This window comes from Leucoraja erinacea, chromosome 1 (genome assembly GCF_028641065.1).
Source record: "Leucoraja erinacea ecotype New England chromosome 1, Leri_hhj_1, whole genome shotgun sequence".
NCBI lineage: Eukaryota > Metazoa > Chordata > Chondrichthyes > Rajiformes > Rajidae > Leucoraja > Leucoraja erinaceus.
In genome coordinates this window covers 42,861,218-42,886,111 of record NC_073377.1, presented here as the reverse complement: position 1 = coordinate 42,886,111, position 24,894 = coordinate 42,861,218, and the positions used below count along the sequence as shown (strand labels likewise).

The 24,894-nt window shown below is 43.9% G+C and overlaps 1 protein-coding gene across 4 annotated transcripts in view; it reads right to left on the bottom strand.

Annotated features, from left to right (window-relative positions):
* The window catches only part of LOC129696097 (protein unc-13 homolog B-like), a 411,098-nt gene that overhangs the window by 206,444 nt on the left and 179,760 nt on the right, over window positions 1-24,894 (bottom strand). For all 4 annotated transcript variants that reach the window (XM_055633576.1, XM_055633551.1, XM_055633558.1 and 1 more), the window contains exons 5-6: window positions 22,460-22,583; window positions 1,665-1,738 (exon numbers count right to left, since the gene is read on the bottom strand). In XM_055633576.1, the coding sequence (XP_055489551.1) occupies window positions 1,665-1,738; window positions 22,460-22,583 (198 nt within the window). The remainder of the gene's footprint in view (window positions 1-1,664; window positions 1,739-22,459; window positions 22,584-24,894) is intronic.

The window sequence follows — 24,894 nt, the reverse complement described above, 5'->3', positions numbered from 1 at the left end:
GTGGTGGTGGCAGTTGTTTTTCGGACTGGTGGACTATGACTGATGGTGTTCCTCATGGTCGGTGCAGGGCCCATTGCTTTTGTTAATTAAGAATTGCAGCAGGATCAGCTGGCCAAATGGGTCATGAAATGGCTAATTGAATTTAATAATGTGGTGTAGATTTTGGAAGGACAGGACCTTCGCATAGTAGGCCCTGGGGAGTGTTGAAGAGCAGAGGGATCCAGGAGTGTAAATGCACAGGATCTTGATCAGCTGTGCCAATGGGACAAGATATCGCAAAGGGAATTTAATTCAGAAAATATATGGTATTACATATTGGGAAGTCAAACCAGGGCAGGACATTCGCAGTGAATGGTCGCCTTAGAGAGTGCGGAAGAGCAGAGGGATCTAGGAATACAATTACATAGATCCCTGAAAGTATATCACAGGTAGATAGGGTGGGTATAGAAAGATTTTGTTAGGTTAGCCTTTATTAGTCAGAGAAATGTGTAGAATTTGGGATGTTATGGAATAGATGTACAAGATGTTGCTGACTTGGAATATTGTTTAGTTTTGTTTATCCTGCTATAGGAAAAATCCCCTTATGCAGAGGAAGTGCAGTGAAGATTTAAAAGGATGTCGCCTGGACTTGAGGGCCTGAGCTATAGGGAAAGGTTGGGTAGGCTAGGGCTTTATTCCATGGCGCAGGAAGCAGAACAATGATATTATACAGGTGTATAAAATCATGAGGGGAATAGGTAAGGTGAATGAACTTTGCCTTTTTTTCCAGGGTGGGGTAATTAAGAACAAAGGAGCGTGGGTTTAAGATGAGAAGGGAAAGATTTAATAGGAAACAGAGGGGCGACTTTTTTACACAGACAGGTACAAAATTTAAAAATATATGGGTCATCGAGTCATACAGCATGGAAACAGGCCCTTTGACCCAGTTTGCCCATGCCAATCAAGGTGCCCATCTACACCAGTCCCATCTGCCTGCATTTGCCCCGTTTCCCTGTAAATCTTTCCTATCCATGTACCTGTCCAAATGTATTGACATGTTGTTTTAGTTCCTACCTCAACTACTTCCAGCAGCTTATTCCATACACACCCACCACCCTTTATGTGAAAATGGTGCCGCCCAGATTCCTATTAAATCTTCCCCCTCTCAACTTAAACTTAGATCCTCTGGTTTTTGATTTTCCTACTCTGGGTTAAAGACTGTGCATCTACCGTATCAATTCCTCTCATGATTTTATATGCCTCCATAAGATCACCTCTCACCCTCCCACATTCCAAGGAATAAAGCCCATGCCTGCCAAACCTCTCCCTCTAGCTCAGGCCCTCAAGTCCTGGCTACGTCCTCATAAATCTCCGCACCCTTTCCAGCTTAATCTTCTCTGCACTCTTTCCAGGTCAAACACAGGCAAATGGGATCAGCTTAGAGGCGGCTTCTTGGTTGGCATAGACAAATTGGGCTGAAGTGCCCATTTCTGTAGGGGATGACTACTTCCTCTTTCTTGAAGCTTGCATGTGAAAAGGCAGCATTTTAAATTCCCACCGTATGATAACAAACATTGTTTTTAAATTTTAACTTCCATTTCAAAGAACTCTTCATAAATTCACACATAATCATTTTACAATTAGACAATTATTATTTTTTCCATTTGAACACATCTTTTATCCACCTCATCATGGTTCCTTATGGCATTCAATTTCTCTAATTTCTGTGTCCAATATATTGCTTCTTCTTCTGGGATATCTGTGAAGAAGCATAGCTGCAATTATTACATCTTCAGAGAAATAAACTATACATTGTAGTGTCAGATAACACAGCAAACATCAAAATATGCAGACAGCAAAATGCACTTAAAATAGTAGTGCCAAACATTTCATTGTTTCTCCCAAGATTGCCAGCCCCATCCCCAGGGCAGAGCAAACCTAAAACTTACCCATTCTAGGAGTTAGCCCCTGGTGCCTGGAAAGAATTCAGAGATTTTTCCAAACACCGAGCTTTCATTTTTTCCTTCCTCAGAGAAGCTCATTCGGAGAAAAGTCATGCATATGAACACGGTCTATCAATTCTGAGCACAACAATCACATTCTTTTAAATTAATATTTTAGTCTTAACATTTTAGATTCCTGATTACACCAATATTTTAGAATGGCCAAGAGGTGGATCAATTTGCAATACTCTGCAAAATATCATGCCTAAACTGCTATAAGGCACAAATTAGTTATGCATTTGATCACACTACTCGGACTTAACTCAATGGACCAGCTGAACCATGGAAGATGTAAGATGGGTTGTAAAGCTTTCAGGAATACTTCTATCTGAGGAAGGCAATATTCTGTTGATATCACCAATTTCAGTGACATCTGCTACAAAAGTGAAGATTTTCATGGCCAAGGCGACTTTGTTCAACCATCCAAGAGAAATTGTGTCAAAAAGGCGAGAAATTATATGGAAAATATAGTTTCAAAAGAGAGGCCAGGAAAGACTATCCAATATTTGGTATGCCCGTACAGAAAAAAAGTTCACCAAAAGGATTGCCTTTCACATAGGTTTTGAGGTGAAATATATTGTGGATGAATGGCAGTTTAAGCTCATTTTAATAAAACATTAAATATTACAATGATTCAATGCAAAGCAATAGTTACTGGGAGTACACTTTCAGCTGAATGACATGGCTGCAACAAAATTAGATATTTTTGTCATTAAAATCAGAGATAAATATATCCATGGGGGAACGGGCATTACCAAAGGTTTGCACTTCGAGCTGTTTTTAGAGAATGGTGTGGTGACATACAGTATAATGGAGCTCTTCAGTTTCACACAAATAGACAAATCAAATAATAAATTGAAATTCTGCAAGGCACTACATAAGTTATATTTAGAGCAAAAGTCTGATCCACCCAAACAACACTTATTTTAACATGTCACCTTCAAATTCACTTCACAAGAACACATTCAACCTCAGACTAAGAAACACTTCAAAAACACAAAATCACAACACTTAATATCACACAATGTAGGACTTTATCTCACAGTGCACATCGATCATCTTCTTTGCAGCTTCCTGTCAATGTTCTCTTAAAGAATACAATAATGTCAGGATTACAACAGCTAAAACAGACAAAATTGTTCAATTTTTGTTTGAACGCATCATATGTTAATAATTTCTGGAACATTCAATAAAAATCCAAATTGAATTAGATGTTGGATGAAAATGAACAAGATCCGGTAACAATGAAACAGAAAATGCTGAAAACAGATCAGGCAGCATCTATGGGAAAGAGAAATAGAGTTAACGATTCTTTAACAGAACTGTTCTGACAAAGGTAGACAAAAATGCTGGAGAAACTCAGCAGGTGAGGCAGCATTTATGGAGCAAAGGAAATTGGCGACATTTAGGGTCGAGACCCTTCTTCGGACAAAGGGTCGGGGATAACTTTTTATTTTTCTATAGATGCTGCAAAATTGGCTATGAATTTCCAACATTTGCAGTTTACTTGGATTTCTATTCATTGTGCTACTGAACTCTACACATCGCTTCAGTTATGGTTTCAAAGGTCTTTTATTGTCACGTGTCCCAATTAAGATACAGTGATATGTGAATTACCATACAGCCATACTAAAAAAGCAACAAGACACACAACTAACTACATAAAAGTCAACATAAACATCCACCACAGCGGACACCCCACATTCCTCCTGTGATGGAAGGCAATAAAGTCTAATCTTCTTCCCTCATTTTTCTCCCGCGGTTGGGGCAGTCGAACCATCGGTCGGGGCGATCGAATCTCCTGCATTGGGGTGATTGAAACTTCCGGATTGGGGTGATCGAAACTCCCGCGTCGGGGTGATCGAAGCTCCTGTGGCTTGATGTTCCTGAAGTCAGACTCTAACTAGAGACCGCGGTTAAAGTCCCGCAGGTGGGGTTCGCGAAGTCGGTCTCCAGCAAAGGCCGCCAACTCTTCGATGTTAGGCCGCAGTGCGGACGGAGGTACGGTATGGAAAATAATCACATCGCCGTTGAGGTAAGAGATTAGAAAAGGTTTCTCCCTCCCCCACATAAAAACAAACAAAAAAACACTGAAAACATACATTTAACACATACTAAAAAAACACCAAAGAAGAAAGGGACAGACAGATTGTTGGCTCTTTGGAGTGCAGAAGGTTAAGGGGGGACTTGATAGAGGTCTTTGAAATGATGAGAGGGATAGACAGAGTTGATGTGGACAAGCTTTTCCCTTTGAGAATAGGGAAGATTCAAACAAGAGGACATGACTTCAGAATTAAGGGACAGAAGTTTAGGGGTAACATGAGGGGGAACTTCTTTACTCAGAGAGTGATAGCGGTGTGAAATGAGCTTCCAGTGGAAGTGGTGGCGGCAGGTTCGTTGGTATCATTTAAAAATAAATTGGATAGGCATATGGATGAGAAGGGAATGAAGGGTTATGGTATGAGTGCAGGCAGGTGGGACTAAGGGAAAAAAGTTGTTCGGCATGGACTTGTAGGGCCGAGAAGGCCTGTTTCCGTGCTGTAATTGTTATATGGTTATATGGCGAGGAAGCCATTGCTGGCGCCACCCGATGGCTTCACCAAATCAAAAATAATATTCTGGGGACAATACTTATTGCAGATATTGATTGATCATCATGAGCTTTAACATTTTTGAATCAATTGGAAAAGAATGGCTGTAACTTCTATCATGTAGCTCATTATTTTATGGACTACAAAACAAAATTTAGCTTAGACACCAATCATCAAAATTGATTGGCAATTTGGAGTGTTCCGTATGTATTTCTGGAAATCATACCCAGGGCTCGAAATTAACGGTTGCCCAATTGCCAATGGCAATCTACAGTCCCACCGGGCAACCTAAAAGCCATGCCATTTTGCCCGGCTTGGCAAACACCGGGGACACCTATCATTTAATTCTGAGCAGGCCCCCTCTCTATCTTTTTCTCTCACTCTCCGTCTCCGCCCGCCACCCGTATCCGTGTCCGGGTCTCGCTCTCCACTCGCTCCTCATTCGCCAGCACGGCAGGCCGCCTTACACATCCGCACTGCCACGATCTGCACATCCTGCCCCTCCACATGTGCACGGCCAGCACCAAAGATCCTATAGCGAAGATCTTTGGCCAGCACATCTCGGCCGTGGTTGTGCGCATGTGCCACCCTGCACATGCGCACTGCCACTGCCACTGCAACTGGTCGGAGTGGGCCACTTTCTTTCTCCCTTTGCATTGTGGGAGATCTGGCTGCCATTGCTGTCCGGTCGCCGCCGCGCCGCGACCGCTGAAAACCAACGCAGAATCACTCGCTGGAGCTGTAGTAACTCCCTGGAGTAACTCTTGCTTCTTGCTTTCCTGGTCCTCCAAAAATATTCGAAATGGAATTTAAACAGGAGTGGACCCACAACCACCAAACTCCAAAATCTGAAAAATAACAGCCTATTGCATTTTATCTGTTTATTCATTGTGTATATATATATATATATATATATATATATATATATATATATATGGACACACTGAACTTTTATCTCCTGTTCTGTATTATGTTTACATATTCTTTTGTGCTGCAGCAAGCAAGAATTTCATTGTCGTATCTGGGACACATGACAATAAAACTCTCTTGACTCTTGACTTGGACTTAAGCAAAAATGGGCTCTTGGGGGAAAAAAGAGCTACCTTAAATTTAATTGCATCTGGTTGGGTACCTATAGTAGGGTGAAGACTATTCCATGCTTTAATTGTGTGGGGGAACTCCATGGAGCAGCCAGCATCTCCGGCAGATAGAAGAAATTGGGTGCCGTTTCGGGTAGAGACCCTACTTTAGATTTCCTCTGGTTTCAGTGTTTTTAGTTTAATTTAAAGATACAGCATGGAAACAGGCCCTTCGGCCCACTGAGTCCACGCCGACCACCGATCACCCGTACACTAGTTCGATCTCACACATTAGCGAAGTAAATCAAGAGTCAAGGGTGTTTTATTCTCTCACGTCACAGTTAGAACAATGAAATCCTTACTTGCAGCAGCACAACAGAATATGTAAACATAGTACTTTGTAAACAATGTTATAAACGAGAAAACAAAACAGTGTATATTTATATATGAATATATAACTATACACACACACACACAATTTCCCTCCTTGGATTAATAAAGTTCTATCGTATAGTATCGTGTGTGTAGGAAGGAACTGCAGATGCTGGTTTAAACCGAAGATAGACACAAAAAGCTGGAGTAACTGAACAGGTTAGACAGAATCTCTGGACAAAAGGAAAATATTACGTTTTGGGTTGGGTCTGAAAAAGGTTTCTGCACACCTTTGGAATGTGGAAGGAAACACGAGCACCCTGAGAAAACCCATGCAATCAAAGGGAAAAGGAGCAAACTCCATAAAAACAGCACCCATATTCCGGGTCTCTGGCAATTTTAGGCAGCAACTTTATGGCCAATGTACTGCCCCATAGTTTTGAATTGAATTAAAATATACAGTAGCTGTAAAGGGGGACATACGGTCATTTAGAGATTTAAGACTGAAAATGGATAGTTTCTTTTTTTTAGTAACCAAAGTTATCAACTTTGTGTGTTGGAAAATAAAATATAGTGGCACAGCTGGTGGACTTGCTGCCTCACACGCCAGAGATCTGTGTTCGATCCTGTCCTCGGGCACTGTCTGTGTTGAATTTGCACATTCTCTCTGCAAGCGTGTGGGTTTCCTCCCACATCCCAAAGACGCATTGGCTTTGTAGGTTAACTTGTCTCTGTAAAATTGCCCCTAATGTGTAGGGAGTGGGTGAGGAAAGTGGGATAACAGAACTTGTGTGAAAGGGTAGGCAAAAATGCTGGAGAAACTCAGCGGGTGAGGCAGCATCTATGGAGCGAAGGAAATAGGCGACGTTTCGGGTCAAGACCCTTCTTCAGACTGATGTGAGGGTGCGGGTGAGTGGGAAGAAAGGAAGGGGCGGAAACAATGGGCTGAGGGAGAGCTGGGAAGCGGAGGAGAAAGCAGGGACTACCTGAAATTGGAGAAGCCAATGTTCATACCGCTGGGGTGTAAACTACCCAAGTGAAATATGAGGTGTTGTTCCCCCAATTTGCGGTGGGCCTCACTCTGGCCATGGAGGAGGCCCAGGACAGAAAGGTCGGATTCGGAATGGGAAGGGGAGTTGAAGTGCTGAGCCACCGGGAGATCGGTTTGGTTATTGCGAACTGAGTGTAGGTGTTGTGCGAAGCGATCGCCAAACCTGCACTTGGTCTCACCGAGGTTGATTATACGCTGAATAATCCAACCAGAATTTTGTTTGGAAGTGGAAAGAAATAATAGAAATTGCATTCATTGCAACGTGTAAAAAGAGATGAGATACTGTATTATAATTTTGCTGCATGTCATTGTGGTATATATGTCTTGATTTGTGAATATGTTTAGTTTGTGACTTTATTTGAAGCAGAAATAATATGCGAATGCTTCATTGACCATAATTCTGACTGGTAACTACGCACTTCATCCGAGCACATTATCGCACGTGTCATGCAAGCCGTCTTAAATGACCACCTAAACTGTCATTTGGCAAGCAAAAAGCTGCCTAGGTTGCCCGGCTGGCAACAGGGAAAAAAAGTTAAGCAAGAGCCCTGCATACCGCCATCCTCAGTCCTTCTTGATGGAAGATTTCTATCATTTATTATTTTATTTCAGCTTTCCCACATTTGTAGCTTTGATTTTGTTTTTTAGTTACAATTTGCAATGGGTCCAATTGAAACACACGAGTTGTTCTTTAAAGTTACAGCTGGGAAACAGGCCCTTCAGCTTCAGATTCAGATTCAGATTCAATTTTAATTGTCATTGTCAGTGTACAGTACAGAGACAACGAAATGCATTCAGCATCTCCCTTGAAGAGCGACATAGCAAACGATTTGAATAAAAAAAATAATAAGTGTCCGGGGGGGTGGGGTGATTGGCAGTCACCGAGGTACGTTGTTTAGTAGAGTGACAGCCGCCGGAAAGAAGCTGTTCCTCGACCTGCTGGTTCGGCAACGGAGAGACCTGTAGCGCCTCCCGGATGGTAGGAGGGTAAACAGTCCATGGTTGGGGTGAGAGCAGTCCTTGGCGATGCTGAGCGCCCTCCGCAGACAGCGCTTGCTTTGGACAGACAGCTTACCAAGTCCGCGCTGACCAGCAATCACCCTGTACACTAGCTCTACACACTAACCTACACACTGAGGACAATTTACAGAAGCCAATTAATCTACAAAACTGCAAGCCTTTGGAATGTGGGAAGAAATCTGAGCACCCAAAGAAAAACCGCATGATCACAGGGAGAATGTACAAATTCTGTACAGACATCACTCATAGTCAGGAATGAACCCAGGTCTTTTACGCTGTAAGGCAGCAACACTGCCGCTGCACCACTGTGCTCACCTCAAAGGTATGCTAAAATATACTTATTTAAAATATAAACTATTCAATGGCACAAAATCTGAATTAAAAGTAACATTTTGAAAAAACAAAACTCTTTTTACTAGTACAGGTATTGAAAAGGGAAAATAGGATTTGCACATTCAAAATATATGTCTAAAGATATTAGGGAGACAAAAATGCTGGAGAAACTCAGCAGGTGAGGCAGCATCTATGGAATGAAGGAAATAGGAGACCTTTCTTTAAACGGTTTGTTTGAAGTTGAGATCTCAACAGGTTTCAGTGATGGTGAAAACAGGGGCTGTCCATAGCTGGATATTGTTTGGATATTCGGACAATTTTGCGAAACTACAGATTAACTGGTAGTCAGATTAAGCCTCAGATTAAGTTTGCCGAATTTTACTCAGTCAATGAGTGAAACATACATACATCAGATAAAGATCAGCTCAAACATCCTTCTGACCTTAATATAAAAGTATCACACTCGATAGATTGAAAGCATCTATCTGAAAATATAACGTTCAGTATATGTACTTTCATAGACTGATGTACAATGACCTCCAGATCCCATTGTACTTCCCCTTTGCCCAACTTGACACCATTTATATAGTAATCTGCCTTCCTGTTTTTGCTACCAAAGTGGATAACCTCACATTTATCCGCATTAACCATATAACCATATAACAATTACAGCACGGAAACAGGCCATCTCAGCCCTACAAGTCCGTGCCGAACAAATTTTTTTTATTTTTCCCTTGTCCCACCTGCGTGCAGTCATACCATAACTCCCCGTTCCCTTCTCATCCATATGCCTATCCAATTTATATTTAAATGATACCAATGAACCTGCCTCCACCACTTCCACTGGAAGCTCATTCCACACCGCTACCACTCTCTGAGTAAAGAAGTTCCCCCTCATATTACCCCTAAACTTATGTCCCTTAATTCTGAAGTCATGTCCTCTTGTTTGAATCTTCCCTATTCTCAAAGGGAAAAGCTTGTCCACATCAACTCTGTCTATCCCTCTCATCATTTTAAAGACCTCTATCAGGTCCCCCCTTAACCTTCTGCGCTCCAGAGAATAAAGACCTAACTTATTCAACCTATCTCTGTAACTGAGTTGTTGAAACCCAGGCACCATTCTAGTAAATCTCCTCTGTACTCTCTCTATTTTGTTGACATCCTTCCTATAATTGGGCGACCAAAATTGTACACCATACTCCAGATTTGGTCTCACCAATGCCTTGTACAATTTTAACATTACATCCCAGCTTCTATACTCAATGCTCTGATTTATAAAGGCTAGCATACCAAAAGCTTTCTTTACCACCCTATCTATATGAGATTCCACCTTCAAGGAACTATGCACGGTTATACCCAGATCCCTCTGTTCACTGTATTCTTCAATTCCCTACCATTTACCGTGTACGTCCTATTTTGATTTGTCCTGCCAAGGTGTAGCACCTCACATTTATCAGCATTAAACTCCATCTGCCATCTTTCAGCCCATTTTTCCAAATGGCCTAAATCACTCTGTAGACTTTGGAAATCCTCTTCATTATCCACAACACCCCCTATCTTGGTATCATCTGCATACTTACTAATCCAATTTACCACACCTTCATCCAGATCATTGATGTACATGACAAACAACAAAGGACCCAACACAGATCCCTGAGGCACCCCACTAGTCACCTGCCTCCAACCCGATAAACAGCCATCCACCATTACCCTCTGGCTTCTCCCATTCAGCCACTGTTGAATCCATCTTGCTATTCCTGCATTTATACCCAACAGTTGAACCTTCTTAACCAACCTTCCATGAGGAACCTTGTCAAAGGCCTTACTAAAGTCCATATAGACAACATCCACTGCATTAGAACCCTTTTTAAACAATGGAACAACATGCGCAGTACGCCAATCCTCGGGGACTATTCCCGTTTCTAATGACATTTGAAATATTTCTGTCATAGCTCCGGCTATTTCTACACTAACTTCCCTCAATGTCCTAGGGAATATCCTGTCAGGACCTGGAGACTTATCCACTTTTATATGTTTCAAAAGTGTCAGTACTTCTTTTACTTTGAACCTCATAGTATCCATAGCTACTCTACTAGTTTCCCTTACCTCACATAATTCAATATCCTTCTCCTTGGTAAATACCGAAGAAAAAAAAATGTTCAATATCTCCCCCATCTCTTTTGGCTCTGCAGATAGCTGTCCACTCTGTCTCTCCAATGGACCAATTTTATCCCTCGTTATCCTTTTACTATTAATATAGCTGTAGAAACCCTTTGGATTTACTTTCACCTTACTTGCCAAAGCAACCTCATATCTTCTTTTAGCTTTTCTAATTTCTTTCTTAAGATTCTTTTTACATTCCATTAAACTTCATCTGCCATGCATCTGCCCACTCCCCCCAACACATCCAAGTCTCATAGCATCCTCCTCACAGTTCACACTGCCACCCAGCTTTGTGTCATCTGCAAATTTGCTAATGTTACTTTGAATCCCTTCATCCAAATCATTGATGTATATTCTAAATAGTTGCCGTCCCAGCACCAAGCCTTGCGGTACCCCACTAGTCACTGCCTGCCATTCTGAAAGGAACCCGCTAATCACTACTCTTTGTTTCCTGTCTGCCAACCACTTATCTATCCATGTCACCACTGTACCTCCAATACCATGTGCCCTAATTTTGCCCACTAATCTCCTATGTGGAACCTTATCAAATGCTTTCTGAAAGTCCAGATACACTACATCCACTGGCTCTCCCTTGTCCATTTTCCTAGTTACATCTTCAAAAAATTCCAGAAGATTAGTCAAGCATGATTTCCCCTTCATAAATCCATGTTGACTCGGACCGATCCTGTTACTGCTATCCAAATGTTCGGCTATCTCATCTTTTATAATTGACCCCAGCATCTTCCCCACCACCGATGACAGGCTAACTGGTCTAATTCCCTGTTTTCTCTCTCCCTCCTTTCTTAAAAAGTGGGATAACATTAGCTACCCTCCAATCCACAGGAACTGATCCCGAGTCTATACAACATTGGAAAATTATCACCAATGCATCCACGATTTCTAGAGCCACTTCCTTAAGTACCCTGGGATGCAGACCATCAGGCCCTGGGGGTTTATCAGTCTATCCAACATAATTTCCTCCCTAATGTGGATTTCCTTCAGTTCCTCCGTCACCCCAGATCCTCTGGCCACTACTATATCAGGAAGATTGTTTGTGTCCTCCTTAGTGAAGACAGATCCAAAGTACCTGTTCAACTCATCTGCCATTTCCTTGTTCCCCATAATAAATTTACCTTTTTCGGTCTTCAAAGATCCAACTTTGGTCTTAACTACTTTTTTCCTCTTCACATACCTAAAGAAGCTTGTACTATCCTGCTTTATATTCTTGGCTAGCTTACCTTCATACCTCATCTTTTCTTCCCGTATTGTCTTTTTGGTTATCTTCTGTTGTTCTTTAAACATTACCCAAACCTCTTGCTTCCCGCTCATCTTTGCTATGTTGTACTTCTTCGCTTTAATTTTTATACTGTCCCTGACGTCCCTTGTCAGCCATGGTCGTCCCTTTCTCCCCTTGGAATCTTTCTTCCTCCTGGGGAGGTAGGCATGCAGGTGCAGCAGGCGGTAAAGAAAGCGAATGGTATGTTGGCTTTCATAGCAAAAGGATTTGAGTATAGGAGCAGGGAGGTTAACACAGAAACATAGAAACATAGAAATTAGGTGCAGGAGTAGGCCATTCGGCCTTTCGAGCCTGCACCGCCATTCAATATGATCATGGCTGATCATCCAACTCAGTATCCCGTACCTGCCTTCTCTCCATACCCCCTGATCCCCTTAGCCACAAGGGCCACATCTAACTCCCTCTTAAATATAGCCAATGAACTGGCCTCAACTACCCTCTGTGGCAGAGAGTTCCAGAGATTCACCACTGTCTGTGTGAAAAAAGTTCTTCTCATCTCGGTTTTAAAGGATTTCCCCCTTATCCTTAAGCTTTGACCCCTTGTCCTGGACATCCCTAACATCGGGAACAATCTTCCTGCATCTAGCCTGTCGAAGCCCTTAAGAATTTTGTAAGTTTCTATAAGATCCCCTCTCAATCTTCTAAATTCTAGAGAGTATAAACCAAGTCTATCCAGTCTTTCTTCATAAGACAGTCCTGCCATCCCAGGAATCAGTCTGGTGAACCGTCTCTGCACTCCTTCTATGGCAATAATGTCCTTCCTCAGATTTGGAGACAAAACTGTACGCAATACTCCAGGTGTGGTCTCACCAAGACCCTGTACAACTGCAGTAGTACCTCCCTGCTCCTATACTCAAATCCTTTTGCAATGAAAGCTAACATACCATTCGCTTTCTTTACTGCCTGCTGCACCTGCATGCCTACCTTCAATGACTGGCGTACCATGACACCTAGGCCTCGCTGCATCTCCCCCTTTCCCAATCGGCCACCATTTAGATAATAGTCTGCTTTCCCGTTTTTGCCACGAAAATGGATAACCTCACATTTATCCACATTATACTGCATCTGCCAAACATTTGCCCACTCACCCAGCCTATCCAAGTCACCTTGCAGTCTCCTAGCATCCTCCTCACAGCTAACACTGCCCCCAGCTTATTGTCATCCGCAAACTTGGAGATATTGCCTTCAATTCCCTCATCCAGATCATTAATATATATTGTAAATAGCTGGGGTCCCAGCACCGAGCCTTGCGGTACCCCACTAGTCACTGCCTGCCATTGTGAAAAGGACCCGTTTACTCCTATTCTTTGCTTCCTGTTTGCCAGCCAGTTCTCTATCCACATCAATACTGAACCCCCAATGCCTTGTGCTTTAAGTTTGTATACTAATCTCTTATGTGGGACCTTGTCGAAAGCCTTCTGGAAGTCCAGATACACCACATCCACTGGTTCTCCCCTATCCACGCTACTAGTTACATCCTCGAAAAATTCTATAAGAATCGTCAGACAAGATTTACCTTTCGTAAATCCATGCTGACTTTGTCCAATGATTTCACCACTTTCCAAATGTGCTGCTATCCCATCTTTAATAACTGACTCTAGCAGTTTCCCCACTACCGATGTTAGACTAACTGGTCTGTAATTCCCCGTTTTCTCTCTCCCTCCCTTCTTAAAAAGTGGGGTTACGTTTGCTACTCGCCAATCTTCAGGAACTACTCCAGAATCTAAAGAGTTTTGAAAGATTATTACTAATGCATCCACTATTTCTGGAGCTACTTCCTTAAGTACTCTGGGATGCAGCCTATCTATCCCTGGGGATTTATCGGCCTTTAATCCATTCAATTTACCCAACACCACTTCCCGGCTAACCTGGATTTCACTCAATTCTTCCAACTCCTTTGACCCGCGGTCCCCTGCTAGTTCCGGCAAATTATTTACGTCTTCCTTAGTGAAGACGGAACCAAAGTAGTTATTCAATTGGTCCGCCATATCCTTGTTCCCCATGATCAACTCACCTGTTTCTGACTGCAAGGGACCTACATTTGTTTTAACTAATCTCTTTCTTTTCACATATCTCTAAAAGCTTTTGCAGTCAGTTTTTTATGTTCCCTGCCAGTTTTCTTTCATAATCTATTTTCCCTTTCCTAATTAAGCCCTTTGTCCTCCTCTGCTGGTCTTTGAATTTGTCCCAGTCCTCCGGTATGCTGCTTTTTCTGGCTAATTTGTACGCATCATCCTTCGCTTTAATACTATCCCTGATTTCCCTTGTTATCCACGGATGTACTACCTTCCCTGATTTATTCTTTTGCCAAACTGGTATGAACAATTTTTGTAGTTCATCCATGCAGCCTTTAAATGTCTTCCATTGCATATCCACCATCAGCCCTTTTAGAATTAATTGCCAGTCAATCTTGGCCAATTCACGTCTCATACCCTCAAAGTTACCTTTCTTTAAGTTCAGAACCATTGTTTCTGAATTAACAATGTCACTCTCCATCCTAATGAAGAACTCAACCATATTATGGTCACTCTTGCCCAAGGGGGCACGTACAACAAGATTGCTAACTAACCCTTCCTCATTACTCAATACCCAGTCTAAAATCGCCTGCTCTCTCGTTGGTTCCTCTACATGTTGATTTAGATAACTATCCCGCATACATTCCAAGAAATCCTCTTCCTCAGCACCCCTGCCAATTTGATTCACCCAATCTATATGTAGATTGAAGTCACCCATTATAACTGCTTTGCCTTTGTCGCACGCATTTCTAATTTCTTGTTTGATACCATCTCCAACTTCACTACAGGTGCACAACCTTTTATCCGAAAGCCTTGGGACCAGACACTTTTCGTAATTCAGAATTTTTCAGCTTTCGGAATGGAAGATTTTTAGCGCAGATTTTAACGGCTGGCTCAGTGGTAGGGTGCTCGGCTCGTATCCGCAAGGTCGCGAGTTTGCGCCTCGATCCCGGCAGTTACTCGATCGCGAGTTTGAGTCTTCAATGTAGATTTTTCTTGCAGAATAGGAGAGAATAGGGAGGGTTAGGCTGGGATCATTCTCTGCGAGATGATCTTAGTGCAGGAGACAAGTGTAGGAGAGGTGTACTGACTGTGTGGGCAGAACTTTGGAAGTGATTGCCCACCATTCTCAAAAGCCGCTGTGTCTCCCTGTCCCTCCAACTCCAGAGGAATCCGCTCCCCGATGGGCCGCTACGGTGACAAGTGGCAGTTCGCCCACAGCCCGAGCTGCGCCCCCTCATCCGCAACCCGGGTTCCTCTGGAGTTGGAGCGGGGCTGGGCTAGAGTTGTTGTTGGCTGTGAGTCTCTGGGATCTCCGTGCTTGCAGTGGGCCTGGGGGTCGGTGTCCCGATGAGGGGGCACAGCTCGGGCTGTGGGCGAACTGCCACTTGTCGCTGTAGCGGCGCATCGGGGAGCGGCTTCTGGTGGTCCTGACGTCTCTCAGCTCCTGTCCAGGGGTTGGCCGGAGACGTCAGGACCAACAGGAACCCGCTCCCCGATGCGCCGCTACAGCGACAAGTGGCAGTTCGCCCACAGCCCAAGCTGCGCCCCCTCATCCGCAACCCGGGTTCCTCTGGAGTTGGAGCGGGGCTGGGCTAGAGTTGCTGCTGGCTGTGAGTCTCTGGGATCTCCGTGCTTGCAGTCGGTGTCCCGTTGGTCCTGACGTCTCCGGTCACCCCCCTGGAATGGAGCTGAGACTGGGAACTGTACCGCCCTTGCCCCCTCCCTCTGCAACTGCAAACAACCCCACAGTTCCCAGTCTCAGCTCCTGTACAGGGGGGTGGCCGGAGACGTCACAGCCCGAGCCATCAGCTTCTGTCCCTACGGGGACAGCGGAGAGCGTGTTCCTCTGGAATTGAAACGGGGCTGGGCTGCTGCTGGCTGTGGGTCTCTGGGTTCTCCGTGCTTGCAGTGGGCCTGGGGGTCGGTGTCCCGTTGGTCCTGACGTCTCCGGTGACTGGCACTGGCTCCAACGTGAAGACAGTGCAAAGCTCCCGCGCCGGTGCAATGTGCGGGGAGCTGGAGAGGGGAGGGAAGGGATCACACATAGAAACATAGAAACATAGAAATTAGGTGCAGGAGTAGGCCATTCGGCCCTTCGAGCCTGCACCGCCATTCAATATGATCATGGCTGATCATCCAACTCAGTATCCCGTACCTGCCTTCTCTCCATACCCCCTGATCCCCTTAGCCACAAGGGCCACATCTAACTCTCTCTTAAATATAGCCAATGAACTGGCCTCAACTACCCTCTGTGGCAGAGAGTTCCAGAGATTCACCACTCTCTGTGTGAAAAAAGTTTCTTCTCATCTCGGTTTTAAAGGATTTCCCCTTTATCCTTAAGCTGTGACCCCTTGTCCTGGACTTCCCTAACATCGGGAACAATCTTCCTGCATCTAGCCTGTCCAACCCCTTAAGAATTTTGTAAGTTTCTATAAGATCCCCTCTCAATCTTCTAAATTCTAGAGAGTATAAACCAAGTCTATCCAGTCTTTCTTCATAAGACAGTCCTGACATCCCAGGAATCAGTCTGGTGAACCGTCTCTGCACTCCCTCTATGGCAATAATGTCCTTCCTCAGATTTGGAGACCAAAACTGTACGCAATACTCCAGGTGTGGTCTCACCAAGACCCTGTACAACTGCAGTAGAACCTCTCTGCTCCTATACTCAAATCCACACATGGCCGGGAAGCAGAGGGGTGTAGGTGGGGTGAAACTGAAGGGAGCGACAATTTGCTGCTGCCTGCCCGCTGAGTTAAAAAGTTCCCACGCAAGACTCACGATACACTGTGTATCGTGAGTCTACCGTGGGAACTTTTTAACTCAGCGGGCAGGCAGCAGCAGATTGCCAATTATTAACCCTCCCGTGCAATATACCCTCATCTTCTCTTTTATGAATGGGGATTTAGTTCCCCTTTCTTCGAGGACCGACCGGAGGTTCCGCTGTCACCTCTGCGGGCCGCCCTCGGTGAACGTTTTCAAGGACCTTTCTTCAAGGACTGAAAAAATGTCCGCTATTCGGAGGTTTTCGTTATTTGGATCTTCGGATAAAAGGTTGTGCACCTGTACTACAGTTAGGTGGCCTGTACACAACACCCACCAGCGTTTTCTGCCCCTTAGTGTTTCGCAGCTTTACCCATACCGATTCCACATCCTCCAAACTAATGTCCTTCCTTTCCATTGCATTAATCCCCTCTCTAATCAGTAACGCTACCCCACCTCCTTTTCCTTTCTGTCTATCCCTCCTGAATATTGAATATCCCTGGATGTTCAGCTCCCAGCCTTGGTCACCCTGGAGCCATGTCTCCGTGATCCCAACTATAACATAGTCATTAAGAGCTATCTGCACATTCAACTCATCCACCTTATTACGAATGCTCCTTGCATTGAGACACAAAGCCTTCTACTGCAGTTGTACAGGGTCTTGGTGAGACCACACCTGGAGTATTGCATACAGTTTTGGTCTCCAAATCTGAGGAAGGACATTATTGCCATAGAGGGAGTGCAGAGAAGGTTCACCAGACTGATTCCTGGGATAGACTTGGTTTATACTTTCTAGAATTTAGGAGATTGAGAGGGGATCTTATAGAAACTTACAAAATTCTTAAGGGGTTGGACAGGCTAGATGCAGGAAGATTGTTCCCGATGTTGGGGAAGTCCAGGACAAGGGGTCACAGCTTAAGGATAAGGGGGAAATCCTTTAAAACCGAGATGAGGAGAACTTTTTTCACACAGAGAGTGGTGAATCTCTGGAACTCTCTGCCACAGAGGGTAGTTGAGGCCAGTTCATTGACTATATTTAAGAGGGAGTTAGATGTGGCCCTTGTGGCCAAGGGGATCAGAGGGTATGGAGAGAAGGCAGGTACGGGATACTGAGTTGGATGATCAGCCATGATCATATTGAATGGCGGTGCAGGCTCGAAGGGCCGAATGGCCTATATCCTGCACCTAATTTCTATGTTTCTATGTTTCTATGAACTCATCCTGCACCTCCTGTATTATTCCTAGAAACAACTGCCATTTTTGTTCCACTGTCATCCCTGCTAGTGTATCTTTCCAGTCAACTTTAACCAGCTCCTCCCTCATGGCCCCATAGTCCCCTTTATTCAACTGCAACACTGACACCTCCGATCTACTCTTCTCCCTCTCCAATTGTAGATTAAACCTGACCATGTTATGGTCACTGCCTCCTAATCGCTCATTAACCTCGAGGTCCTTTCTCAAATCCGGTTCAAATCCGAACCTTCTGTAATAATTTCCCTTCTACCAATGTAAAGCTTACTGGCTTATTTTCCTGGTTTGTTTCTTTCCTGAATGTCTCTATAGCTATTGGTACTCCCTATGTAGCCACCTTCACATCGGCAAGACCAACCATAGGCTGGGGGACCTTAAAGCCGAATACTTGCACTCGGTGTACCAAGCCGAATACTTGCACTCGGAATACCAAGCCCTGCTCAGTCCCTTACCGACTTTTCTGTCCTTGGCCTCCTCCATTGCCTCAATAAGCAAACTTGAGGAACAGCACCTCCTATTTCACCTCATATTACAACTCAGCAGTTTTATGCTCTCTTATGAACTGGAAAATGTCATAAACTTTCTGCTCATTCCCATCCGGGAATCTTTTCATCCATTCACTAACTTTTCCATCCCCATTTTTGGGTAACCCAATATGCCCATCAATACCTACAGATACTTTTTCCTATTCCGAAGAGAATGGAATTTCATCCTCCAAATTTCTCAATTTTCATTATTTTTGTCTGACAATATCTGTCTGTCTGTCTGTCTATTACTAAAGCTCTCATCTTGTTTCTATAATTCTATATTTGTTTGCCCTGTTTGTATGTACCAATATTTGTGCAAAAACAGTACATGATAGCGCTACGATTTTTGGCCCACCTTACTCACCATTGTCTTGTGATGTAAATAAAACAAGTTTGATGGTATATGTTACAAGTTATTCAACTTTAAATAAACAATTTAAAATAATTGGTTCCACTTGCCCTGCCCATCACCAGCATTCCACCTCACAATGACATCACAATGGGATACTGAATTTCAATAACATAAAAAAAAAACTTTCATTGATTTTCATTGTGGGGGCTGTTGGGATAGGGGGAGGTGAGGAGTGGGGGTACAGGTGATAGAGGAAGAGGAGGGTGTAGGGAGGGAGAGGGAGGGGGAAGTGGGGGAGATAGGGAGTGGGGGATAGAGGGATAGAGGGAGAGGAACGCAGTGGGGGAGGTGATGAGGGAGTGGGATAGGGCGAGGTGAGGATAGCAATGGGTAGCAGGGAGAAGACGGGGTTAGGGAGGGCAGAGGGTTTATAGAGGGAGGGAGTGACTGAGGGATGGGAAAAGGAGAGGGTGGGAGAGGTGAGGGAGGGAGTGGGGGGAAGGTGGAGAGGGAAAAGAAGAGGGACTGTGAAGAGGAGGGGGAGGGATTGCTGGGGATGAGGGGGAATGGAGGAAGATACAGGTAGGAAGAGGGATGGCGAGGCGCAGTTGGGGGCTATGGGTGAGAAGTGAAATATTGGGTTAGGGGAACGGGGCCAACGGTCTAGTTTGGATCTAGAAATTACTAAATGTCTTGTTGTTCTTTCTATCTATCTGTCTATCTATCTATCTATCTATCTATCTATCTATCTATCTATCTATCTATCTATCTATCTATCTATCTATCTATCTATCTATCGCTATCTATCTGTCTACCTCTATCTATCTGTCTACCTCTATCTATCTGTCTATCTCTATCTATTCTCTATCTCTATCTCTATCTCTATCTCAATCTCTATCTATCTAGATGGTGCCAATTTGGGAATAGCGGAAGTACAACAAGATCTGGGGGTTCTTGTTCTTCAGTCAATGAAAGTAAGCATGCAGGTTCAGAAGGCAGTGAGGAAGCGAATGGCATGTTGGCCTTCATAACAAGATGAGTTGAGCATAGGAGCAAAGAGGTACTTCTACAGTTGTACAGGGCCCTAGTGAGACCACACCTGGAGTAATTTGTGCAGTTTTGGTCCCCTAATATGAGGAAGGACATTTTTACTATTGAGGGATTACAGCATAGGTTCACAAGGTTAATTCCCGGGATGGCGGGACTGTCATATGCTGAGAGAGTGGAGCGGCTGAGCTTGTATACTCTGGAATTTAGAAGGATGAGAGGAAATCTTATTGAAACGTATAAGATTATTAAGGGTTTGGACAGGCTAGACGCAGGACACATGTTCCCGATGTTGGTGGAGTCCAGAACCAGGGGCCACAGTTTAAGAATAAGGGATAAGGCATTTAGAACGGAGATGAGGAAACATTTTTTCACACAGAGAGTTGTGAGTCTGTGGAATTCTCTGCCTCAGGGGCAGTGGAGGCCAGTTCGCTGGATACTTTCAAGAGCGAGCTTGATATGGGTCAAAGATAGCAGCCAGGGGATATGGGGAGAAGGCAGGAACGGGGTACTGATTGTGGATGACCAGCCATGATCACATTGAATGGCGATGCTGGCTCGAAGGGACGAATGGCCTCCTCCTGCACCTATTGTCCATTGTCTAATAATATGATATCTACCCTCCATGAGCTTTTATTTTAACCTTTGATGTCGCATCTTATCAAATTCTAATTCCATTCTATTCACAGCAGATTACTTTTTCAATAAACTTCAATAAATTGAGCAAACATGCTGAAACATGTCATGAACCATGACACCACTATGGTTGGATGAATCACAGATGGGGACGAGTCAGAGTATAAAGTGAGATCGACCGTCTGACCAAATGGTGCCAGCACAACAACCTGGCTCTCAACATCAGTAGACCAAGGAACTGATTGTGGACTTTGGTAGGGGAGAAGGATGAAGACCCACAATCCTGTTTATATCAACGGAATGATGGTGGAGAGGGTCAATAACTTAGAATCACTGGGCGTGCATATATCAGAAGATCTTTCCTGGACCCAGCACACCGATGCAATTGTAAAGAAGGCACATCAGCGACTCTACTTCCTGAGAGGATTACGGAGATTCGGCATGTCGTAAAGGATTCTCCAAAACTTTTACAGATGCATGGTAGAGAGCATTCTTTCTGGTTGCATTGTGGCCTGGTTCGGCAACTTTAACATCCAGGAGCAAAAAGGACTACAAAAAGTTGTGACCACTGCCCAATCCATCACCGGCTTTGACCGCCTCACTGTCGAAGGGATCTATCGTAATCGCTCTCAAAAAGGCAGCCAAAATCATCAAGGACCCACACCATACTGGCCACACACTCATCTCGCCACTGCCATCAGGAAGAAAGTACAGGAGCCTGAAAAACTGTAGCGTCCAGGTTCAGGAACAGCTTCTTCCCCACAGCCATCAGGCTATTAAACACAACGAATAAGCTCTGAGCTAATAATGCAAAAGACTATATTATTATTTGTCATTTGTTATGTATTTGGTATTTATTGAACTTTTTCTTTTTTTCCCCCGTTATATACAATGTTTACATATTCACATATTCTGTTGTGCTGCAGCAAGTAAAAATGTCATTGTCTTGTCTGGGACATATGACAATAAAACACTCTTGACTCTTGAAATCATACTGACTTTACTAATTACCTTGATTTATTTTTCTAAGGTCCCTTCTATGATATGTTTAATAATTGTTTCTAAGTTTTACTCTGACAGATGTTAATTGACTGGCCTGCCGTTTCTCTCTGGCTTTTTGAATAAAGGAGTTACATTTTTCATTTTCCCACCTAATGGAATTTTCCCTAAATCCAGAGAATTTTGGAAAATTAAACTCAATATATCAACTATATCACTTATTTTCAGATTCTATATGGAGTCCATCAGGACTTGAAGATGTCACCCTGCAGTTTCAGCAATTTGCTTAGTATCACTGCCCAGGTAATTTTAGTTTCTTCTCAGTTTTTCTCTTTCTTCCAATTTTCAAAATTAAAGAAACTCTATTTGCTATTCCTTTGTCTCAATAAAATTTCAAATCAGCGATGTTCAGAAAATTAACCAGACCATTGCACTTTCATTTCTATCGTGGCCAATGGATTGATTATCAATGGCAAGGAGAATGCACTGATGTAGCTGTATGATATTTATACAGTTAACTGTGATGAATTTATGGTCAAAATTTATACGACTGTTGCCCTGAATCTGGACTCTTCACTCAATTGAAATCAATTGTAACCTGAAAATCTTTTTCCCAAGTAGCGGCAACACCAATTTAGTTTTTTATCTTTACAATTTTATGCAATCTAATCCAATTCAAAGCTATTCAATGTGGAGAGGATCAGTGTCTAAAAGAGAAATAAAAGCACATGCAACTTCTTCATAGAAATGATCAGGTAGAGGTCATTGGATTGAAACAAGAATTCAAATGTATATGTTTGTCAGGAAAAGTGAACCAAAGGATGGTGCTCTTAAGAAATTAATGCTCTGGAAAAAAATACAAACCATAATTTTTCAACAATTTCTCTGTTTCAATTCAAATGCTGGTAGTTTAAACTGTCTTTGGGACTCAGTTTTAAAATATGCAAAGGATCCAAAATGCAACAGTTCAAAGATACTTACCAAAAGGCAACTCAAATCGAGCATCTAACAGGATTTTATGTGGTGTTGGACTTCCGGTTCCACATATCTCATCTTCGTTCATTAAAACTTCTGCATCCAATGTCGACCAATCCCCTGGTCCTTCCTGTTAAAACATTGGAACCTGTAGCATTACTAACAAACCAGCAGAGTAATGCACATGTTAGACAATATTCAAATAATGACAAAGATCTAGATATAAGATTTATCTCTTTAACACTGACAGAGATGAAAAATAAACAGCAGATTATCTGCTGCTCATCAGGCATGATTTAATAACCAATTGATTAGATGGAAAGGAAGGTCTTGAGCAGGTAGGCATTTAATCTACCAGAGCTGAACTTGAATATCTATCTATCTATCTATCTATCTATCTATCTATCTATCTATCTATCTATCTATCTATCTATCTATCTATCTATCTATATCTATACATAAGTAAAGCTCTGATCTTGTGCTCCGGTTTGCGCGGATTTTCTATTTGCGCAAAAATGGTACGATAACGCTACAATTTTTTGCCAGCTCACTCACCGTTCTCATGTGCCGCGAGTGCAACAAGTTTCGTTCCAATCGGCGGTTTATTGTAAAAGTTAGCGAGGTTTAAAAAAATCGTTAAAAACGTGCAGATCGCTTTCCTCTCCTGCTAGTCAGTGCCACGAGGATTAGTCTCTTCTCCTGTCACTCCCTGGAAGGTCCACCCCTTCTTGCGCAATCGTATCTTTACTGGAGCTGAGGGACGCTGTAGGTGGCCAGCAGAAGTCTCCAACCGGTCACAATTTCCAGAGGGACCAGTAGCGGCGTGATGATGTCAACAAACGGAAAGCGGTGAATCTGATCCCGGCTGAGGGGAGTGTCCAGTGCCCGCTGTGAGTCCCAAAAGCACCGCCATCGCAACGCCACGCAGCTCCAGCCCCTTCACCTCTGGTCCCCCTCGCAGCCTCCTGCCCCCTCCCCCGTGATACCCCCCTCTCCCACATGGCTCATCCCCCGTCTTTTCTCAGAGCTCTCTCCCCCCACCCACACCCGTGTATATAGTAGACAGCTGATTTATGTTTAGAGGGTTAAGGCCCACTGAGTGCGTTTAGAGGATAAAGACGCCAACCGCCCATGGGATTCATGTTGAGGGTCAAATCCAACACTGGTTCCCATTTAGAGGGTACAAACGCCTGTTGGGTGCATTTAGAGGTTCACAAGCCCATTGGGTTTGCATTTAGATGGATAACGTTTAGAGGGCGCAAACTTCTGCTGACTTGAGGTGGGACGGGCCAAACCTCTCTGGGAGTGTCTGAACGCCCGTGGATCAACAGAGTTCATTAGACTGTGTTCCGACCATCAAGAAACGTTGAGATATTCTTAATGAGTTTAGAGGTTTTTAACATAACTCAGGGATGGGTCGAGAATCCCATCTCTAGCTGGGATGGGGTTCGAGAGTCTAAACGCCCCTTGCATGGACTTAGAGGGTCACAAACAGTTTACACCGTCCAAACGCCCCATTTGTGTTCACACACTCCTAATGAGTGTCTAAATGACTCTATATCGAACTGATGCACCGCTAGGAGTGGAGGAGGGGAGGGGATCAAAGTGGAAGAGGGGAAGGGTGAGGGTATAGAGACACAGTGAGAGAGTGGCGTGGCGAGGGAGAAAGGAGTCACAGACTCGCATTATACACTGATACACCCCTCACCCTCCCTCTCTCCCAACCCTCCCTCCCTCTCTACCCCTTCCTCTATCCCTCCACTCTCTTTCCCTCCCCCTCTCCCTATTCACTGTACAACTGATACACCCCTCACTCTCCCACTCTCCCACCCCTACCAAGGAGAGGAAGGAAGAGGTGACGGAGAGAGTGGGGGAGGGGAGGAGGACAGGGGAAAGAAGTGGTGGGTCAAGAGGAAGGGAACGGAATGCTGGGGGATGAAGGGGATGGGGAAGAGTAGGAGTAGGAAGAGGGATGGCGAGGTAACGGAAATATTAAATGCAAAGTTATTAACTTTAACTTAACTTCTGCCTTTAGTGCGGGACCGTGAGCTGATCATGCGCAGTTGTGGGCTATGGCTTAGAAGTGGAATATTGCGTTGGGGTACCAGGCCTCCCGTGTGACAAAGGGACCCAAGGGGTCCCACTTAGTCTAGTCATCTATCTATATTTAAAACTCTGTGGCTGCGTGCGTGTGTTTCTGCCTAGCTGTCTTGTGGGTGCCACAATCGGCCTTTGATTCCATGCTACACCAGCACTCCATCATTGAACTCCGTCATTTTTACCAGGTCGCTAGCTCATTCATTTTACATCCGATTTTGCACTCCTCAAAACATTTCTTCTTTTTATGTACGTTGGGGGAACAGACCCAACAGGTCTGCACTTGGTCTAGTGTCCTATAAAAAGCTACTTAGAGCAGAAACAATGCTGAATGACACTACTAG